The 17,692-nt window shown below is 35.5% G+C and overlaps 1 protein-coding gene and 1 long non-coding RNA gene across 9 annotated transcripts in view; one reads left to right on the forward strand and one right to left on the reverse strand.

Annotated features, from left to right (window-relative positions):
* Positions 1-17,692, forward strand: part of KLHL5 (kelch like family member 5) — an 83,481-nt gene that overhangs the window by 27,228 nt on the left and 38,561 nt on the right. For 7 of the 8 annotated variants that reach the window (XM_063808723.1, XM_009447513.5, XM_063808725.1 and 4 more), the window contains exons 3-6: positions 5,619-5,801; positions 10,745-10,881; positions 11,607-11,803; positions 16,195-16,407. In XM_063808723.1, coding sequence (XP_063664793.1) covers positions 5,619-5,801; positions 10,745-10,881; positions 11,607-11,803; positions 16,195-16,407 — 730 coding nt within the window. The remainder of the gene's footprint in view (positions 1-5,618; positions 5,802-10,744; positions 10,882-11,606; positions 11,804-16,194; positions 16,408-17,692) is intronic. The other variant, XM_063808726.1, reaches the window with a different exon arrangement.
* The window catches only part of LOC134809785 (uncharacterized), a 117,813-nt gene that overhangs the window by 4,340 nt on the left and 95,781 nt on the right, over positions 1-17,692 (reverse strand). The window lies entirely within an intron of this gene.

Raw genomic sequence — 17,692 nt, forward strand, 5'->3', positions numbered from 1 at the left:
TCTATATCTTTTCAAATGGCTCCATCATTCTTCCATGTATGGATTGTCCTTTTGTTTATTTAACCAGTATTCTATTTTTTTGAATGTAGATTGTTTCCGGTATTTCTCTATTAGAAACCACCTGTGATAAACCCTGTAGCTAGATCTCTGTACCTATTGATGATTCTTTCCTTTGGACAAAATCCCAAGGATGTTCACATTTGAGGGGTTTTGATTTGTATTTTCAAAGTCATTTCAGGAACATTTCTATTTTAATTCTCACCAGCATTGTATAAAAATGTCCATTTGCCCTTCCCCTTCATACTGGTTATTATTTAAGAAAATTGGATTCTTATAAACAGCATTTAACTCTCTTCACCACAGATATTCTGGCACTATCCCAGGGGAAAAATGCCCTATAAATTTCCAAATCAAAATATATTTCTCTTGAGGAGGGAAAGGGTGAAGACATCCATTTTCCTTAGCTCTTATTATTTCTCTTTACACAATTGCCTTGTCTCCTCTTCTTCCTCACCCATATAAATGTCAAGACATATTTCAATTCTCACCTACTACTTGTTGACTTTTTAAACACTAGCCCATACTGATCTTCCCCTTTTCTGTATTCCAATAGCAATTATACTCCAATTAAAGATGCACAAGGTGATCAATTGGAGTAATGGTTAAAAATATATATAAAAGCTTCTGTTTATATTTTATCTTTTAAATTTCTGTTTTTGTCTGTATATTATATAGAAATTGTACAATGGTGTCTATATCTTTTATAAATTAGTAAATTTGGGCACATGCTTAAAAGTATACTGAAAAGGGTATGTATCAAATTTAGAGACTGCTAGCCTATATCTAGCAACTTGTAGTTTTGAATATTTGTAGAAGATGACAAAAGATTCATAATATAGTAAGCACACTTCTGCAAAAACATGAATTCTGAATGCCACAAACTAGGAGTAAATCACTTACCTAGAGAGTGAGCCAAACAGACTATTTAGAGTTTCGGAAGAGCTTTTTTTCCTACTCATAGACAGTATAACTTTTATAAATTAATTTGTAAAACTTCTTTTGAAAAATTACTCCATTAAGAAATTCTAGTGTAAATTCTGGCGATAAAAGTAAAGGGATCTAAATAGTTTACAATAAAAAGGTGTATTGGCCATGGTGTGTATTGTGTGAGCACATGTACATGTAAGCACATTTAAAATCTGGGGAATTACAAGGGTTAGAGTTGCTATTTCACTTTTTCCAGATATGGAGCTTGACTCTTCAAATTCCAAATCCCTTCACTAGGGAATAATATATTTCTTAGCATTTCCCCAGTTTCTAACTAGTGCAGTGCTGCAACATTAATAGTTGCTCTGTGAATAGTTGGTGACTTGTCTCTATTTGATACTTGCCTCTTTTCTATGTTTAGGCATTTTTCTGACTTTAAAATTCATTGCCTACTGCAGAGAGAGACATAAGCTACAAATTAAATGTTTCCCTGTAGACTAGAAATATTCAGCAATGTATTCATTACAGTGAAAGTCTAATATAAAAGATTTGAATGATCTTATGTAATTTTCTGAAATATGATTTAGTGGTATCATATAAGCAAAACTAAGCAGAGATGTTAGATGTATTTCCTCTGTTGTTATGTAAAAGATCAAGTAGAAATCAGAGAGAAATATATTTTAAATGCTTCAGGAATGGCCTATTCCCAGATATTTGTGTTGTGGGTTAGGATGTCTACTGAGTTTACTAAAAGCCATTTTAAATAAGAAGTATGAAATTTAGTTATAAAAAATGATAATGCCAGGGATCATTTTTTAAAAAAGACAACCATCCAAACAACATTATATAAAGACAAAAGACTGTAATTACAGGCCTTCCCATTGGCCACTGAAAAGCAGGGTTCTACTAACAATAGCTTTCCTTGATTGTGTACTAATCTGCACTAGGGCTGTGCGTGCATTAGATCGTTTAATAATCTTCTCTTGAGGGATCCCCTAAAAGACAGCACTGTGTATTATTTCTGTTTTGCTGTTAAAGAAAGTAAGCCTTAGAGAAGTTAAATAACTTGTCCAGAATTATACTTAGTGAGTGACAGAGTGAGAGTTGAACCGAGGTCTATAGGACTCTAGACCAGCACTGCACAATGGAACTTTCAGCATTGATGGAAATGTTCCATATCTGTACTGTCCAATTTGGTAGCCACTAGCCCCAAGAGAATACTGAACACTTGAAATACGACTAGTGCAACTAAAGAACTGAATTTAAAATTTTTATTTAAATTAAAATAGCCTCATGGGGCTAGTGGCTACTGTATTGGACAGCACAGCTCTAGAAACTTCCTAAAATGTGCTTCATCACTCACCAATACCTCCTTAATCCTCTTTTCCTATTATATGCTAAACAAAAGATACAATAGGAACAAAAAGAGTAAGGAAGTCTTACCAGAGGTGCTTACCAGAGGCTGAGGATGGGGAGTGCCAAAGAGAGACTTGGGTCAGTGTGCACAAAGTTACAATTAGGAGGAACAAGTTCTCGTGTGCTATTGCACAGGAAGGTGACTATGGTTAATAGCTAAAAGAGAGGGCTTTAAATAGCTAAAAGAGAGGGCTCTAAATGTTTTTCACCACAAAGAATTGATAAATATTAGAGTTAATGAATTTGTTAATTAGCCTGATTTGAGCAGTTCACTACATATACGTGTATCAAAACATCACATTATACCCTATAAATATATATAATTGTTATTTGTCAATAATATTTAAAAAATTATTTTTAAAATATGGTGTTCAAATCTCGCCTCCGACCTATTGAATCAGTCTCAGGGTATGAGGCCTTGAACACTGCGACTGAAATGCTCCCTGGGTTGTCCTGACTTGTTTCAGCATCTGAACCAAAATACCCTGAAAGTTCTTGACAAGAAAATTATTAACTGGGCATATGCCAACATCAGAAGTAGCCTATAATAACAGTGATGATAGTATTACAAAGTTCTGTTGTTCTTTCAGAACTTAACATTGATTAACATCTGTGTTAGATGATGGCAGTTCATCACTCAAACATTCAACTAATTTATTTGTTTAATCATCACTTGTAGTTTGATATGAAGTACAAGAAATGTGATACAAAATATAGGAGTCTTAAGAAAGACGTACTTGATTTATTTACTTGTTCTTGAATTTATGGCTTATAAAAATTAGATATTATAATTTTTTCCCCTCCTTAGGTCACTAATGCTCTTATAATCATTTGTCAATATTTTAACAGTATAAAACTTTATCAAAAAATATTTTAAATCTTCAAGTTATTATTATTTTTATTTATTTATTTTTGAGATGGAGTCTCACTCTGTCGCCCAGGCTGGAGTACAGTGGTGTTATCTTGGCTCACCGTAACCTCCGCCTCCTTGGTTCAAACGATTCTCCTGCCTCAGCCTCCCAAGTAGCTGGGACTACAGGCGTGTGCCACCACGCCTGGCTAATTTTTTTTTTTTTTTTTTTTTTTGTATTTTTAGTAGAGACGGGGTTTCACCATATTAGCCAGGATGGACTCAATCTCCTGACCTCATGATCTACCCTCCTCGGCCTCCCGAAGTGCTGGGATTATAGTACCTGCGAAATCTTCAAATTATTATTCATCAAAACCACCATTATTTTTTTGCTTATGTTATCCTGTCTCCTAAATTTTAAAATAGTTTCTAATTCTCATTTATTTGTATAAACATATATAATTACATACTATTCAACCCATTTTTATAATAATGATCTTAAATGTGAAGTTGAGTATTACTTGACTTGGATTTTCCAAGTCATTACACCAGTAATATTCATAGTGTACAACACATCCTTTCTAGATAATATACATTTGACTTCTGTTGTCATTATTGACAATTATCCTCCAAGGGCATTTATCTGATGCCCATGTTTGTATGGTACTGAAAATACATTGGACTAGGAGGATTTAGGAAGGAATATTTATCAGTTAAGGCATTGTTAACTTCTAAAACAGATAAATCTTAGTTCAATGTGAGTGTTCTTGCTTGAGTGATCTTTTATGTATTTTACTTCTTCCTTTTTCTAAGTCTTCAATCCTCTCCCTTCAACCCGTGGATAGAGAAAGAAAATATGGAAAAGCCATACCTGTTCTTAGCCACTTTAAGGTGAACTGTGTGATGTAATAGTTCATTTCCATAAGAACACACCTATTTGCAAGAGAGGCTGGGAAATGTAGTCTAGCTATATTCTGAGGCGGAAAAAAGGATATTTTGGTGAACACATAGCAGTTTCTGTGATAGCCCTATCTCTGCCATGAATGAACTCTGACTCTTGGCAAGGCACTTAATCTCCTTAGCTTAAGTTCCCTTTACTTTAAAAGTAAGAAATATGGTGACTTTTTTCTTTTTTGATAAGGTTATTAGTTATATTAACAAGATTCTCTTAAGATATAGTGGGGCTTGATTCAACAAAGCATATGTCACAACCATCATATCCTTAAAAGAAGATCTGATGAGAAATGAGAACTAAGTTATGGCACAGTCACTGGTTTTATAGTTAATTGCATAACCAACCGACTTTGATTACTTGATTTAAGTGATCCTGGAGAGGAGAACTGGGTGTGAGGGTGAGGAGGAAAGAACTGGACTCAGGACTTCATTCTTAGTCCTAACCTTTTCACTTTTTCACAGTTTTTATCAGTAAATCATATGAAAACAGAACATACAGGTGGGTGCGGTGGCTCACACCTGTAACCCTAGCACTTTGGGAGGCTGAGGCGGGCAGATCTCCTGAGGTCAGGAGTTCGAGACCAGCCTGACCAACATAGAGAAACCCCATCTCTACTAAAAATACAAAAGTAGCTGGGCGTGGTGGTGCAAGCCTGTAATCTCAGCTACTTAGGAGGCTGAGGCAGGACAATTGTTTGAACTCAGTAGGCGGAGGTTGTGGTGAGACGAGATCGCGCCATTGCACTCCAGCCTGGGCAACAAGAGCGAAATTCCGTCTCAAACAAAAAAAAAAAAAGAAAGAAATCAGAACGCCTACTCTTCAAATTATAATTTAGAAATTTCAAATAATTTTTTAGACAGCTGTATTAGGCTATCAAATTCCTTTAACCTGTAATATAAGTTATAGATTACCTGGGCTTTTGAGGACTGGACAGAGAACCAAAATAATTATTTATAACACTATTTTTATGACAATATATTTTTTAATGAACTTGACTTGAATTTGTATTTCCAAAATAATTTAATTGCCTTTCTGCCTTCAAAGATGAATGATCTCTTATATCCTTAAATATAACGTTAGGAGATGTGGTTATCAATATGAATATAGCTTAGCTCTTTTTCAGCAGAGACATTGGCTTTAACAGAGAAAAGACCTCACAAAAAGATACTACAAAGAATATATGTAGCAATTAATTAACAGTTTATATTCACTTACAGTGTTTAAAAGAATCATATGACTTAAGGCATCATTGATTTTTAAGAGACTAAAATGATGAATGATTATGCATTAATATTGATAGGTAGCATTGATTTCTTCTATTACATTTGAAGTCTTTCAAAGGACTTAATAGGAAAGATCTTTTTAATGTGATAGTGATATTTCAAAATGTGTGTTTTTTTTTCTTTTCAGGACTTCCAATAGTAGTCAGACATTATCATCCTGTCATACTATGGAGCCATGTACATCAGATGAATTTTTCCAAGCCCTTAATCATGCCGAGCAAACATTTAAAAAAATGGAAAACTATTTGAGACATAAACAGTTGTGCGATGTAATTTTAGTCGCTGGTGATCGCAGAATTCCAGCTCACAGGTAGTTGTTTTCTATATTTCTGTATGTGTGAAATATTTCCTCGGTAATTTAGATATGTATATTGAGGTAACCTACTTCAGTTGACTATTATGTTTTTGGGAAGGGGTGTAGTTCATGGAATTTCCCTCAAGAAAACAGTGCATATGAAATTATTACACATTTGATGATCCTAAAAGGGTCATTTTCCTGCCGTAGAAGCACAATAACAAAACATACTAGCCTCATATAAGTTGGTATTGTTCGGTGTAGATTGCAGCTACTATAAGAAGCTTTTATGCCATATTCTACCTATTAAATACTTTAAGTAAACTCAGTGGCAATTAAAGTTTGTGGATATTTAGAAGAAGAAAAGCTGGTGAAGTGGAGTAGCAAAAACTCTTAAGAGTTTTTAAAATAGCCATATCTATCCCAACTTCTGTTTGCTGATTTCCAAGAAGTATGAAAAGCAGTGCTAGGGGAAAAAAGCCTTTCCTACAAATTACATATTATTTCTTGAAGTAAGAAAAGGAAAAGAGCCATTTAATAAAGAATAATTCTTTTTTTTATAATTCTGTATTCAGTTGTTCATTGTTAATCACCACTATGATTCTCAAAGGTTTTTTTTTTTTTTTTTTTTGGATGCCCATCAAAACTAATTGACACTGTGTCCCTAAGGTTTTTTTTAAAAACCTTCCAAAGAGAGATAACATCAGAAAAAGCCTTCTAGACATTGGCTTAGGCAAAGACTTCATGACCAAGAACCCAAAAGCAAATGCAACAAAAACAAAGATAAATAGATGGGACTTAATTAAACTAAAAAGCTTCTGCACAGCAAAAGAAAGAATGTCTGTGAGTTAACAGACAACCCACAGAGAGGGAGAAAATCTTCACAATCTGTACATCCGACAAAGGACTAATATCCAGAATCTACCAAAAAACTCAAATAAATCAGAAAAAAAAAAAACAGTCCCATCAAAAAGTGGGCTAAGGACATGAATAGATAGTTCTCAAAAGAAGATCTACAAATGGCCAACAAGCATATGAAAACATATTTGGCCGGGCGCGGTGGCTCACGCCTGTAATCCCAGCACTTTAGGAGGCTGAGGCAGGCAGATCACGAGGTCAGGAGATCGAGACCATCCTGGCTAACACAGTGAAACCCCGTCTCTACTAAAAATAACAAAAAAAAATTAGACGGGCATGGTGGCAGGCACCTGTAGTCCCAGCTACTCGGGAGGCTGAGGCAGGAGAATGGTGTGAACCCAGGAGGCAGAGCTTGCAGTGAGTCAAGATCACGCCACTGCACTCCAGCCTGGGCGACAGAGCAAGACCCCACCTCAAAAAAAAAAGAAACCATGTTTAACATCACTAATGATCAGGGAGATGCAAGTCAGAACCACAAGGCAATACCACCTTACTCTTGCAAGAAGGGCCACAATCATAAAATCAAAAAATAATCAATGTTGGCATAGATATTGGTGAAAAGGGGACACTTTTACACTGTTGGCAGGAATGCAAACTAGTGCAAACACTACAGAAAACAGTGTGGAGATTCCTTAAAGAACTAAAGGTAAAAAAAAAAAAAAAAAAAAAAAAACTAAAAGTAGATCTACCATTTGATCCAGCAATCCCACTACTAGCTATCAATTCAGAGGAAAAGAAGTCGTTATATGAAAAAGATGTTTGCACACAAGTTTATAGCACCACAATTTTCAATTGCAAAATTATAGAACCAGCCCAAATGCCCATCAATCAACAGGTGGATAAAGAAAATGTGGTGTATACATATATCGTGGAATACTACTCACCTATAAAAAGGAATGAAATAATGGGATTCTCAGCAACCTGGATGGGACTGGAGACTTATTCTAAGTGAAGTAACTCAAGAATGGAAAACCAAACATCATATGTTCTCTCTCATAAGTGGGAGCTAAGCTATGAGGAATCAAAGGCATAAGAATGATACAATGAGGCCGGGTGCGATGGCTCACACCTGTAATCCCAGCACGTTGGGAGGCTGAGGCAGGTGGATCACGAGGTCAGAAGTTCAAGACCAGCCTGACCAAGATGGTGAAACACCATCTTTACTAAAAATACAAAAATTAGCCCGGTGTGGTGGCAGGTACCTGTAATCCCAGCTCCTCGGGAGGCTGAAGCAGGAGAATTGCTTGAACCCAGGCGGCAGAGGTTGCAGTGAACCGAGATCACGTCACTGCACTCCAGCCTGGGTGACAGAGTAAGACCCTGTCTCAAAAAAAAAAAAAAAAGAATGATACAATAGGCTAGGCTTGGTAGGCTCAGGACCTGTAATCCTAGCGCTTTGGAAGGCCGAGGTGGGTGGATCACTTGAGGCCAGGAGTTCCAGACCAGCCTGGCCAACATGGCAAAGCCCCATCTCTACTAAAAATACAAAAACTAGCCAGGCGTGGTGGCGTGAACCTGTAGTCCCAGCCACTTGGGAGGCTGAATCATGAGTATTGCTTGATCCTGGGAGGCAGAGGTTGCAATGAGCCAAGATCATGCCACTGCACTCCAGCCTGGGTGTGGAGACAGAGTGAGACTCTGTCTTCACCCCCAGCAAAAAAGAATGATACAATGGACTTTGGGGACTTGGGGGAAAGGGTGGGAAGGGAGTAAGGGATAAAAGACTACACATTGGGTACAGTGTACTCTGCTTGGAGGATGGGTGCACCAAAATCTCAGAAATTACCACTAAAGAACTTATTCATGTAACAAAACACCACCCATTGCCCCAAAACCTACTGAAATAAAAAATAAAAAACCTTCCAAAGTGGAAATAAAATCATTAGGAGGAATTGGCTTGGTATTAAAATTTTCAGTGACTCAATTAACATACATTTATTGAGATACTACTATGTACTGTGACAGAAAGTCCAGGTTATGAACGTGGGTTTGTTAGAAAAGCTATTTCAACCCGAATTTCATAGAGGCACCTCAAATTCTGTATTTCCAAAACTGAACTCATTCATTACCTTACCTGCCATGCTTGTGTGAGCCATCAACATCTCACTTAGATGATTGATGCAAAAGCCTCCCAACTGGTCTCCCTGCCTCCACTCTTTACCCCTACATTCTGTTTTAACGTAGCTACCTGAGTGATCCTTTAAAGTGGAACTCAGATTCAGTCATTTCTTTGATCAAATCTTTCATTGACTCGTCATGTCACTGAGTGTGAAAGGGAAAGTACATGCAATGGCGTACACGATCCAGCCTGCCATATCTCTCTAGTATTGTCCTATTGGTCTCTGTCTTGTTCAGTCAGCATCAGCCACTCAGAACCTCTTGTAGTTCCTTGCATGTGCCAGGCATGCTGCTCCTACCTTTGGAATTTTGCACTATTTCTTCTGCCTGAAGGCTACTTCCAGATACCTGCATGACCAAATCCTAAACCTCCTTCACATCTTTGCCCATGTCACTTTCCAGTGAGACCACCTATTTAAACTTACCACCCTTTCCCCATTTGCCTTTGCCCAACTTTTTTTCCCCTTAGCACTTATCACCTCTTAATGTACTACAGAATTTACTTCTACTGATTATTGTCTCCCTACCCTCTAAACGTAAGACTCCATAAGAGAAGGGATCTTTTGTCTTATTTTGTACCCAATGTATCTCAAGTATCTAGAACAGTACCCAGTATTTACTGGACACACATCAGTATTTGTTCATTAAATGAATGAATGAATGAATGGGCAATTTTCTGAAGAAGCAACCAATGGCCAATAAACATTTGAAAAACCTCACTAGCAATCAGATAAATGAAAATTGAAACAACAATGAGATATCATTTAACACTTTATGGCCAAAAATTTTAACATCTGATAATATTATGGGGAAAATGTTAGTCTTATACAATGCTGGTGGGGTCTAAATTGGTACCTTACTTTGGCAAATCTAATGACTCAGCAGTGCCACTCCTGGGGAGGTAAGAAAATGGAATTAGGGAGCCAATGATTATCTGTATCATAATTTTTATTACTTTTAAAAATGAAAATGTTTATTTAAAATCTATTTAAGTGTGTTGACATGGAAATATCTTCAAGACATTATCCAGTGAAAAAATGCCTGTTTCAAAAATACGGCCAGGTGCTGTGACTCACTCCTGTAATCCTAGCTCTTTGGGAGGCTCAGGTGGGCTGATTACTTAAGGCCAGGAGTTCAAGACCAACCTGGCCATCATGGCGAAACTCCATCTCTACTAAAAATAAAAAAATTAGCTGGACATGGTAGTCACGTCTGTAATCCCAGCTACTCAGGAGGCTGAGGCAGGAGAATTGCTTGAACCTGGGAAGCAGAGGTTGCAGTGAGCCGAGATCATAGCATGGCACGCCAGCCTAGGAGACAGAATGAGACTCTGTCTCAAAAAAAAAAAAAATTATAATTTAAATGTATTATATATGACCATTAAAAACTTAGAGACATAGCTAATATATTTTATAATTATAAAAAATATAGTTTTATAGTGTTATTACAACATAATTTTAAAACAAAATGCAGACTAAGATAATAATAGAATATTATAAAAGTTTAAAACTTGCTAGCAAAAACCGTTTTCAAATGTCTCCCATATATTCACTACTTCTATAATTAAATTTTTTTTTAAATGGCTTAGTTTATTTTCAAAAATGATAAACAAACAATAACTTTTAAATTTTTTCCTTTATATAGTTGATTTGATGCTATGGGCTTATAGCTTGTTTTCTGGATGTCATATAGCATTATTTGAGTAGTGAAGTGGTAAAGCATTCACCTCAGCAGAAAATTTGGTAATGGTAATTTATTATTCAAAGGAAGGAACTAGAGCATAAAGCAATTTGTCAAGCTTAAAATGCATTTCCTAGTACCATGCACTGTGAGTAACAAATAAAAAAGAAGCAGCAGCATTTATTAATGAACATCAACTCGAATGTGGTCATTGATTTTTTTTTTTCCTAATGTGTTCACAGATTGGTGCTCTCCTCTGTCTCAGACTATTTTGCTGCCATGTTTACTAATGATGTCAGAGAGGCAAGACAAGAAGAAATAAAAATGGAAGGTGTAGAACCAAATTCATTGTGGTCCTTGATCCAGTATGCTTATACAGGTAACGAGTCTGAAAATGTAAATTAAAACCTCTTAGATTTATGTTGTATTATTAGATTTCAGATTTCTGTTTTTAGAAAGCATGCCATAGCTAACAGTTAGTTCTGCTATTGTCATTACTACCCTTTGTATTTAACCTGGTGATGAATTAAAATTTCCATACTAAAACCTTTAAAATGGTTATCATAATTAAGTTTTTGAATGGCCCTTTAAAATGTTAATATAAAAATTAAATGAATTATGTAGTGTCAAATTTTTGCATTTAAAATTTGAGAGTTGGCCAGGTGCAGTGGCTTATGCCTGTAAATCCCAGCACTTCGGGAAGCCAAGGCAGGACGGATGATCGCTTGAGCCCAGGAGTTCGATGCTGCAGTGAGCCATTGGTTACACCACTGCACTCCAGCCTGGGCAATAGAACAAGACCGTGTCTCAAAAAAAAAAAAAAAAATTGAGAGTTATACAGGTATATAGTAGACATAAGTTACTAACGTATCATTTTAAAATTCTGAAAATAAGCCATTAGTTTTTATTTTAGTAGATGTCTCAAGGAGCTAATAATTTTTTCCCCATTTAGTCCTTTTTTTCTTTTTGGGATGTCTTAAACCATGTAGGTCTGTAATGCATGTAATGAGCTCTTATATGGAACCACTACTGTTAACATCAATTATTTTATAAAATAAAGTTAATGTAGTTCCATGGCTAATGGAATTTCTTTTTATCATTAAGGCCGCCTTGAATTAAAAGAAGATAATATTGAGTGCCTGTTATCTACAGCTTGCCTTCTTCAGCTTTCACAGGTTGTAGAAGCATGCTGTAAGTTTTTAATGAAACAGCTTCATCCATCCAACTGTCTTGGAATTCGTTCTTTTGCTGATGCCCAAGGTTGTACAGATTTGCATAAAGTGGCTCACAATTATACTATGGTATGTATTTTTTGAAAGTGAGAAAGTCGATCCTCCATATGCATATTTCTTATTGTTGCAGGCTTATCTACATGTTACTGTTTTCCCATGGCTCTGCCACGTGTCTTGCGATTGAGCTTCATTGCCTAGTGTGTCATATTTTCATTGAGTTATAATGGGAAAGCACCAAGTAATACTTCTCATGGGCATCTGAATCAAGCCCTAAGTTACTGCAGTCACTGGGAAGCAGAACAGTGGCCTAGGACTGTTCCATTAAGATTTTCAGATTTGCTGCTTTTTAAAATAGGACTCTCCCCAAACATTTTACTTTGCTGCACGTGGATGAATTTCAGGATTGTTCACATATTCACTGATAGAAATTGGTGACAGAGGTTGCAGCATATTGGTAGAGGACAAATGGGAGGCTTTTTGTTAAGGATAAATCTGACTATGTATAAACTATTTACAGCCATGTAGAATGATGTTTTTATTCATTATAGCAAATTATGTGCTCAATAAATCGTAGAAGAGGTTCTGATTCAGTAGCCTGAAGGATGATAAAATGAAATAATCTGTACAACAAACCCCCATGATACAAGTGTACCTGTATGACAAACCTTCACATGTACCCCTGAACTTAAAAGTTAAAAAATGGATTGACCTAGGATAGTAAGAAAATAAGGGCATGTTGAGAGCATAGTGTTAGGACCACCCTCTGTGGTCTTAACAGTAGAGGGGTGCAGGCAAGGGAGGGTGTATGGGTTTTTGAGGAATGTTCATGTTGCCACACTGTAGCAGTTAGTTCTTCACACCTGGGCAATGACTGAAGAGTGTTGCTTTAAATGCTTCAGTTTAGGGCAATACAGTTTCTAAGAGAAGAAAAAATGTGAATATTCACATACATGTGTACAGTTATGGATATTACCAATTTTATCAACATTTAGGAAATGTTATTTTGCCTATCCTCTCCTTCGTCGTTCCACTGAGTTGGGATATGAAGAGATTGAGAGTGCTTTAGGAATCTTTCATTAGAGAAATAGAGATTTGGAAAAATTGTAAGAATAGGTATTTACAAACTATTGGCAAGATCAATTCTGTCTACTTCATGAGCTTGGTGTGAGGATTAGATGAGTTAATGGAATTTTAACACTCAGAACATTGATTGGCATGTCATATATCCAGTCAATGAGTCTCATTCCATTGTTGTCATCATCATTATATAGATTTCCTCTATCCAACACAATAGAAATTTATGGGAGGGAACAAAAGCACTCACAAAACCACAGCCTTTAATGATTGGTTTTCCTCCCTGTGGTGTAATCATTTCTCAGGAATTTTTTATGATAGTCACAGAGTCTCAACTGGAAAAATAAAGAGATTGTACAACAGGATGATAATATATAGCCCTAGCATGCTATTATGTTGACATTTTAAAAATTAAGTCCATTGAAATGTTTTTTTCCCTCGGTCTTTATCATTCTTTATAGATTCTCATTTTAACCATACACCTGCAGTTTCAACTACTTTTTTGAATGAGATGAATATAAATAAAGTTGGATTTTTTTCTTCAAAATCAGTTTAGAATTTGAATAATCATCTTTTTTCTAGGAAGGTGTTTTATTCAGGTGAAAACATTTTATGCATTTAGGTCACTCCTGTTGTTTACAGTAGAGGCATGATTGCTGCTTTAAGGCTTACACAGAAATTAAATTTAAATTAGCTGGATGTTTTTAAAGCTATTTTCATAGCCAATTAGTTGTGGTAGATTTTTTTTCTCAAGGCCATTATTTAACATTATTCAGTTTTAACAGAGACATGAAATTGAATTCTAATAACAATAAGTAATTTAGAGGCAGCTTGTCTGATTTGAATTGTTGCTATGGGAACCAAATGAAAATGTATAGCAAAATTCAATCTTCAATTTAAATAAATCCCTCCATAATTTCAGTTGCCTAAAAACTATTCCAAAGGGGGAAAGGTCACAATGCTAGCAAGTGTTTGGTAACATGATAGTTGTGTATATTGTAATATGGATTTAAAATATAAAGCATAATGCCACGCCAGTGAGTTCAATCAGTGAATGGTGCATGGACTGGGGATGTTCACTGATCCTGCACGAATACAAGTGGTAAAAAATGAGGAGTCCTCCCCAGGATCCATGAATCTGGAAACCTGTTTTCTCATTCTGCCTGCCACTGAACATGACCTGGAGCAAGTCATGTAACCTCTAAAAAAGTCTTAAGACTGGTTGTATGATTATAACTATTTAATGTCATTTTGAATTTATGACACAAATAAAAACATTTAATTTTAAAACTTAAAATTGTCTTTCTCAATCTAGAAGACTTATAAAAAACATTGAGATCTGCTAAAGTAGCTGCTTCAAAACCAAATTAATACTTTTGAAAAATACTTTGTATTCAACCTTGAGTTCAGTAGTATTTCATAAGTTGTTGAAAAACTCAGTTTTCACTTAATGTAAATTATACTAGAATGGAATGGGCATTATTCTGAAATAGATATATCAACAAATAATTCGTCAAGTGCATATTTATGTGATAGTCCTTTTGTTACTGATGAAATCCAATTAATGCCATTTGAAAGTATGGCATAGTTATACCAGTGTATAAATCTGTCGATTATACTTTATATGTTTAAGGAATTGGAAATATATATTATTATTTCAGTTTCTTCACAATCTCACATAACATTTTATCATAAGTACCTTTCCATGTACCTACGTGATCTTTGTCTTTGAAATTTTTAATGCTTATTTAATATACAGCTCCCTATAACTGAACATATAGGCTATTTCCCATTTTTTACCATTGTAAATAATAATACAGAGAAGTATTGTTAGGTAGTCAGCTTTGCTTTTTGCTTACAAATTATTATTAAGGTTTAAATTACAAGTGGGATAACTGGGTTGAGAGTTTCAACATTTTTGTAGATCTTGCTATGTGTTACCGAAATAATGTCAGTATGCAATTCAATAGAACCTTTTGCTTGAAGCCATTCTAGCACTGAAGTTTTATTAAAATATGTTTCTGAAAATGATAATCCATCATTTAAAATAGACTCATTTAGACATCCTTGAACAAATCATGATAAACTGAAGCAATTGAAATTCATTAATTATTCATGAATGGTTTTCCCCTTTAGAACTTCTACTGATAGGAATGTCAAGCTAATATATATTTTAGATCAGTACCTCACTCAGGTTACCACAGGCTATATGGAAAATATAATTCTCATTTTAATATAGAAGATAGTTATTGATAGTCCTTATCTCTAGCTCTAATTTAAACAGCTTTAGCTTCTTTAGTAAACCTCTGCATGCTGAGACAGCGATAATACATCAGGAAATATGAGAAAAACATTAAGGGACAATATGTGTCTAGTATTTGCATTTATAACTATGTCAACTATCCATTCATTAAGACTTAAAACCTTTCAAATCAGATGGTATGTTTTCCTTCTCTCCAGATTATTTAGCGTAATAACCTATCAAGGTCGTCTCACACCTAAGGGCATTTTTATTTCCCATTTCAAATTATAGAGGATTTGATTCTAACGTGAGGCCAGGACTGAGTCATCTTCAGTCTAATGTCCTGATCCCAGGGCATTATAGGTCACTACTTTTTTTTCCACCTTTGGTCCTTTTTCCTATGAGACCAAAATAGCTTTGTAAATAAATTATATTAGAAGAGATTAAAAATTTAAAAACAGACCCTTAGAAGAGATTAAAAATTTAAAAACAGACCCTTAAAAGAGATTAAAAATTTGAAAACAGACCCAAAATCCTAGATGGTCTTATAAATATCATTAAAACGATCTTGAAGACCGATTTGACTGTAGTATAACTCTAAGAACAAATACTCATTCCAGGGAGGATCTGAGAAGACATCTGTGGTCTAGAATGATTCTGGGAAATGTAGCCACTCTGGAGGCCATTTCTTAGTAAGAGAAGTAACCAAGCTCTCTAGGTATTTGGCTCCACTGCTGGCCAAATTCTTCAGCACCCACAAATCCAAACCGCAAATCCACCCACTTCTGGTGTTAGAGTATCATACATCTCAGTGTCTAATTCATTATTTCTCTCTTCCTTCAAAAGAATTGCCAAAAGTATTTCCTAACTTGAGTGAAGTAACACTTAAATGTCCTAGGTCCATTTTTTAAATGTAATAAGTGATACAACACTTTAATTCTACTTGCATATGTTTAACAACATAATTGCAGTTTAATTTTTTTTTCTCTGCTGTGTTTCTTTCCTAACAAGTAAGTATTACATTTTAAGGTCTAAAATATAAATTGTGTGTTGGTAGCTAATATAAAAAGCTTTTACTTTCTTCTAAGTAAATTGTGATGGTCAGAAGGAACAATATTGTTTATCTGCTATTTCTTCCCTCTAGGAGCATTTCATGGAAGTAATCAGAAACCAGGAATTTGTATTATTACCAGCCAGTGAAATTGCAAAGCTCTTGGCTAGTGATGACATGAACATTCCTAATGAGGAGACAATATTGAATGCACTTCTTACTTGGGTCCGTCATGATTTGGAACAGAGACGGAAAGATCTAAGTAAACTTTTGGCTTATATTAGGCTACCTCTTCTTGCACCACAGGTAATTAATAGGCACTTGTTTATAGGAATTTTTCTTTGCCTATTCTATCAAAGAAAGTAATTGTACATGTATTCCTATGAAACGTGTAGGTGAAAAGATAGTGAGCTAACAAAATTCTGTTTATGCTTTCAGTCCAGAAGATCTGGCTACCTAAATTGCTTCAATTAAGTAACATTCTTTTTTTTTTTTTTTTTTTTTGAGATGGAGTCTCACTTTGTTGCCCAGGCTGGAGTGCAGTGGCACGATCTCAGGTCACTGCAACCTCCGCCTCCCCAGTTCAAGTTATTCTCCTGCCTCAGCCTCTCAAGTAGCTGGGACTACAGGTGCGTGCCACCATGCCTGGCTAATTTTTGTATTTTTAGTAGCGATAGGGTTTCACCATATTGGCCAGGCTGGTCTCAAACTCCTGACTTCAGGTGATCTGCCTGCCTCGGCGTCCCAAAGTGCTGGGATTACAGGCATGAGCCGCTGTGCCCGGCCTCAATTAAGTAACATTCTTGATTTTGGGTTAGTAACTTAATTGACTCAGCTACAAACCTATCCTACCAATTGGAGGAGAATTACTAAAACTGCTAATAAAAGGAGCACTGGACTCTTGAAACCAGAAAATTTAGATTAATTTCTTTGCCACATGTTTATTAAGTATCCACTAAATATTGGATTCTGGTGATATATAGATTAACAAGGTATATTAATAGTCAGAGCTCTGACATTTTAAAACTCTGTGACTTGGCATATTCACACAGCTGAGTTTCTTCATCGGTCAAGTAGAGATAACATCTTCCTTGACTACCTCACAGGATTATTATAAGGATCAGAAACATGCTCTATGACATAAAATGTGCTATGAATAAAAATATTATTTCAGAATTAAGAGATATCTAGTTGGTGTGTTCAAGGCAATCAGTCATAACATTTACATGCATAGTTTTCCCCTTTTTACAATTTTCACTGGAATATATAAAAATTTTCCCTGCATACTTTGCTGCCTATCTCAAGGCCTTGAATGGTGACATTCTTTCTTGAAAGCAGAAAAAGAATGAGCTGTTACTGTTCAAGTTCAGACTTTCTTTTTCTTTTTTTAATTTAAAGTGTCACAAATGTTCTCTATTTGCAGTTATCTTGAGCATAATGTATTATTTCCTGCTGTTGTGAGCAAAAGTTACTGTTTGTTTTTTACAGAGACAGTAATCAATGTGGATGCTTTCTAAGACCTTCCTCTTCAGAAATAGAATATTGTATGAATACATAGAACTGAAACTGCATGTGTTGATGATTAATTCAG

The sequence above is a fragment of the Pan troglodytes genome, chromosome 3 (genome assembly GCF_028858775.2).
Source record: "Pan troglodytes isolate AG18354 chromosome 3, NHGRI_mPanTro3-v2.0_pri, whole genome shotgun sequence".
In the NCBI taxonomy this organism is placed as follows: domain Eukaryota; kingdom Metazoa; phylum Chordata; class Mammalia; order Primates; family Hominidae; genus Pan; species Pan troglodytes.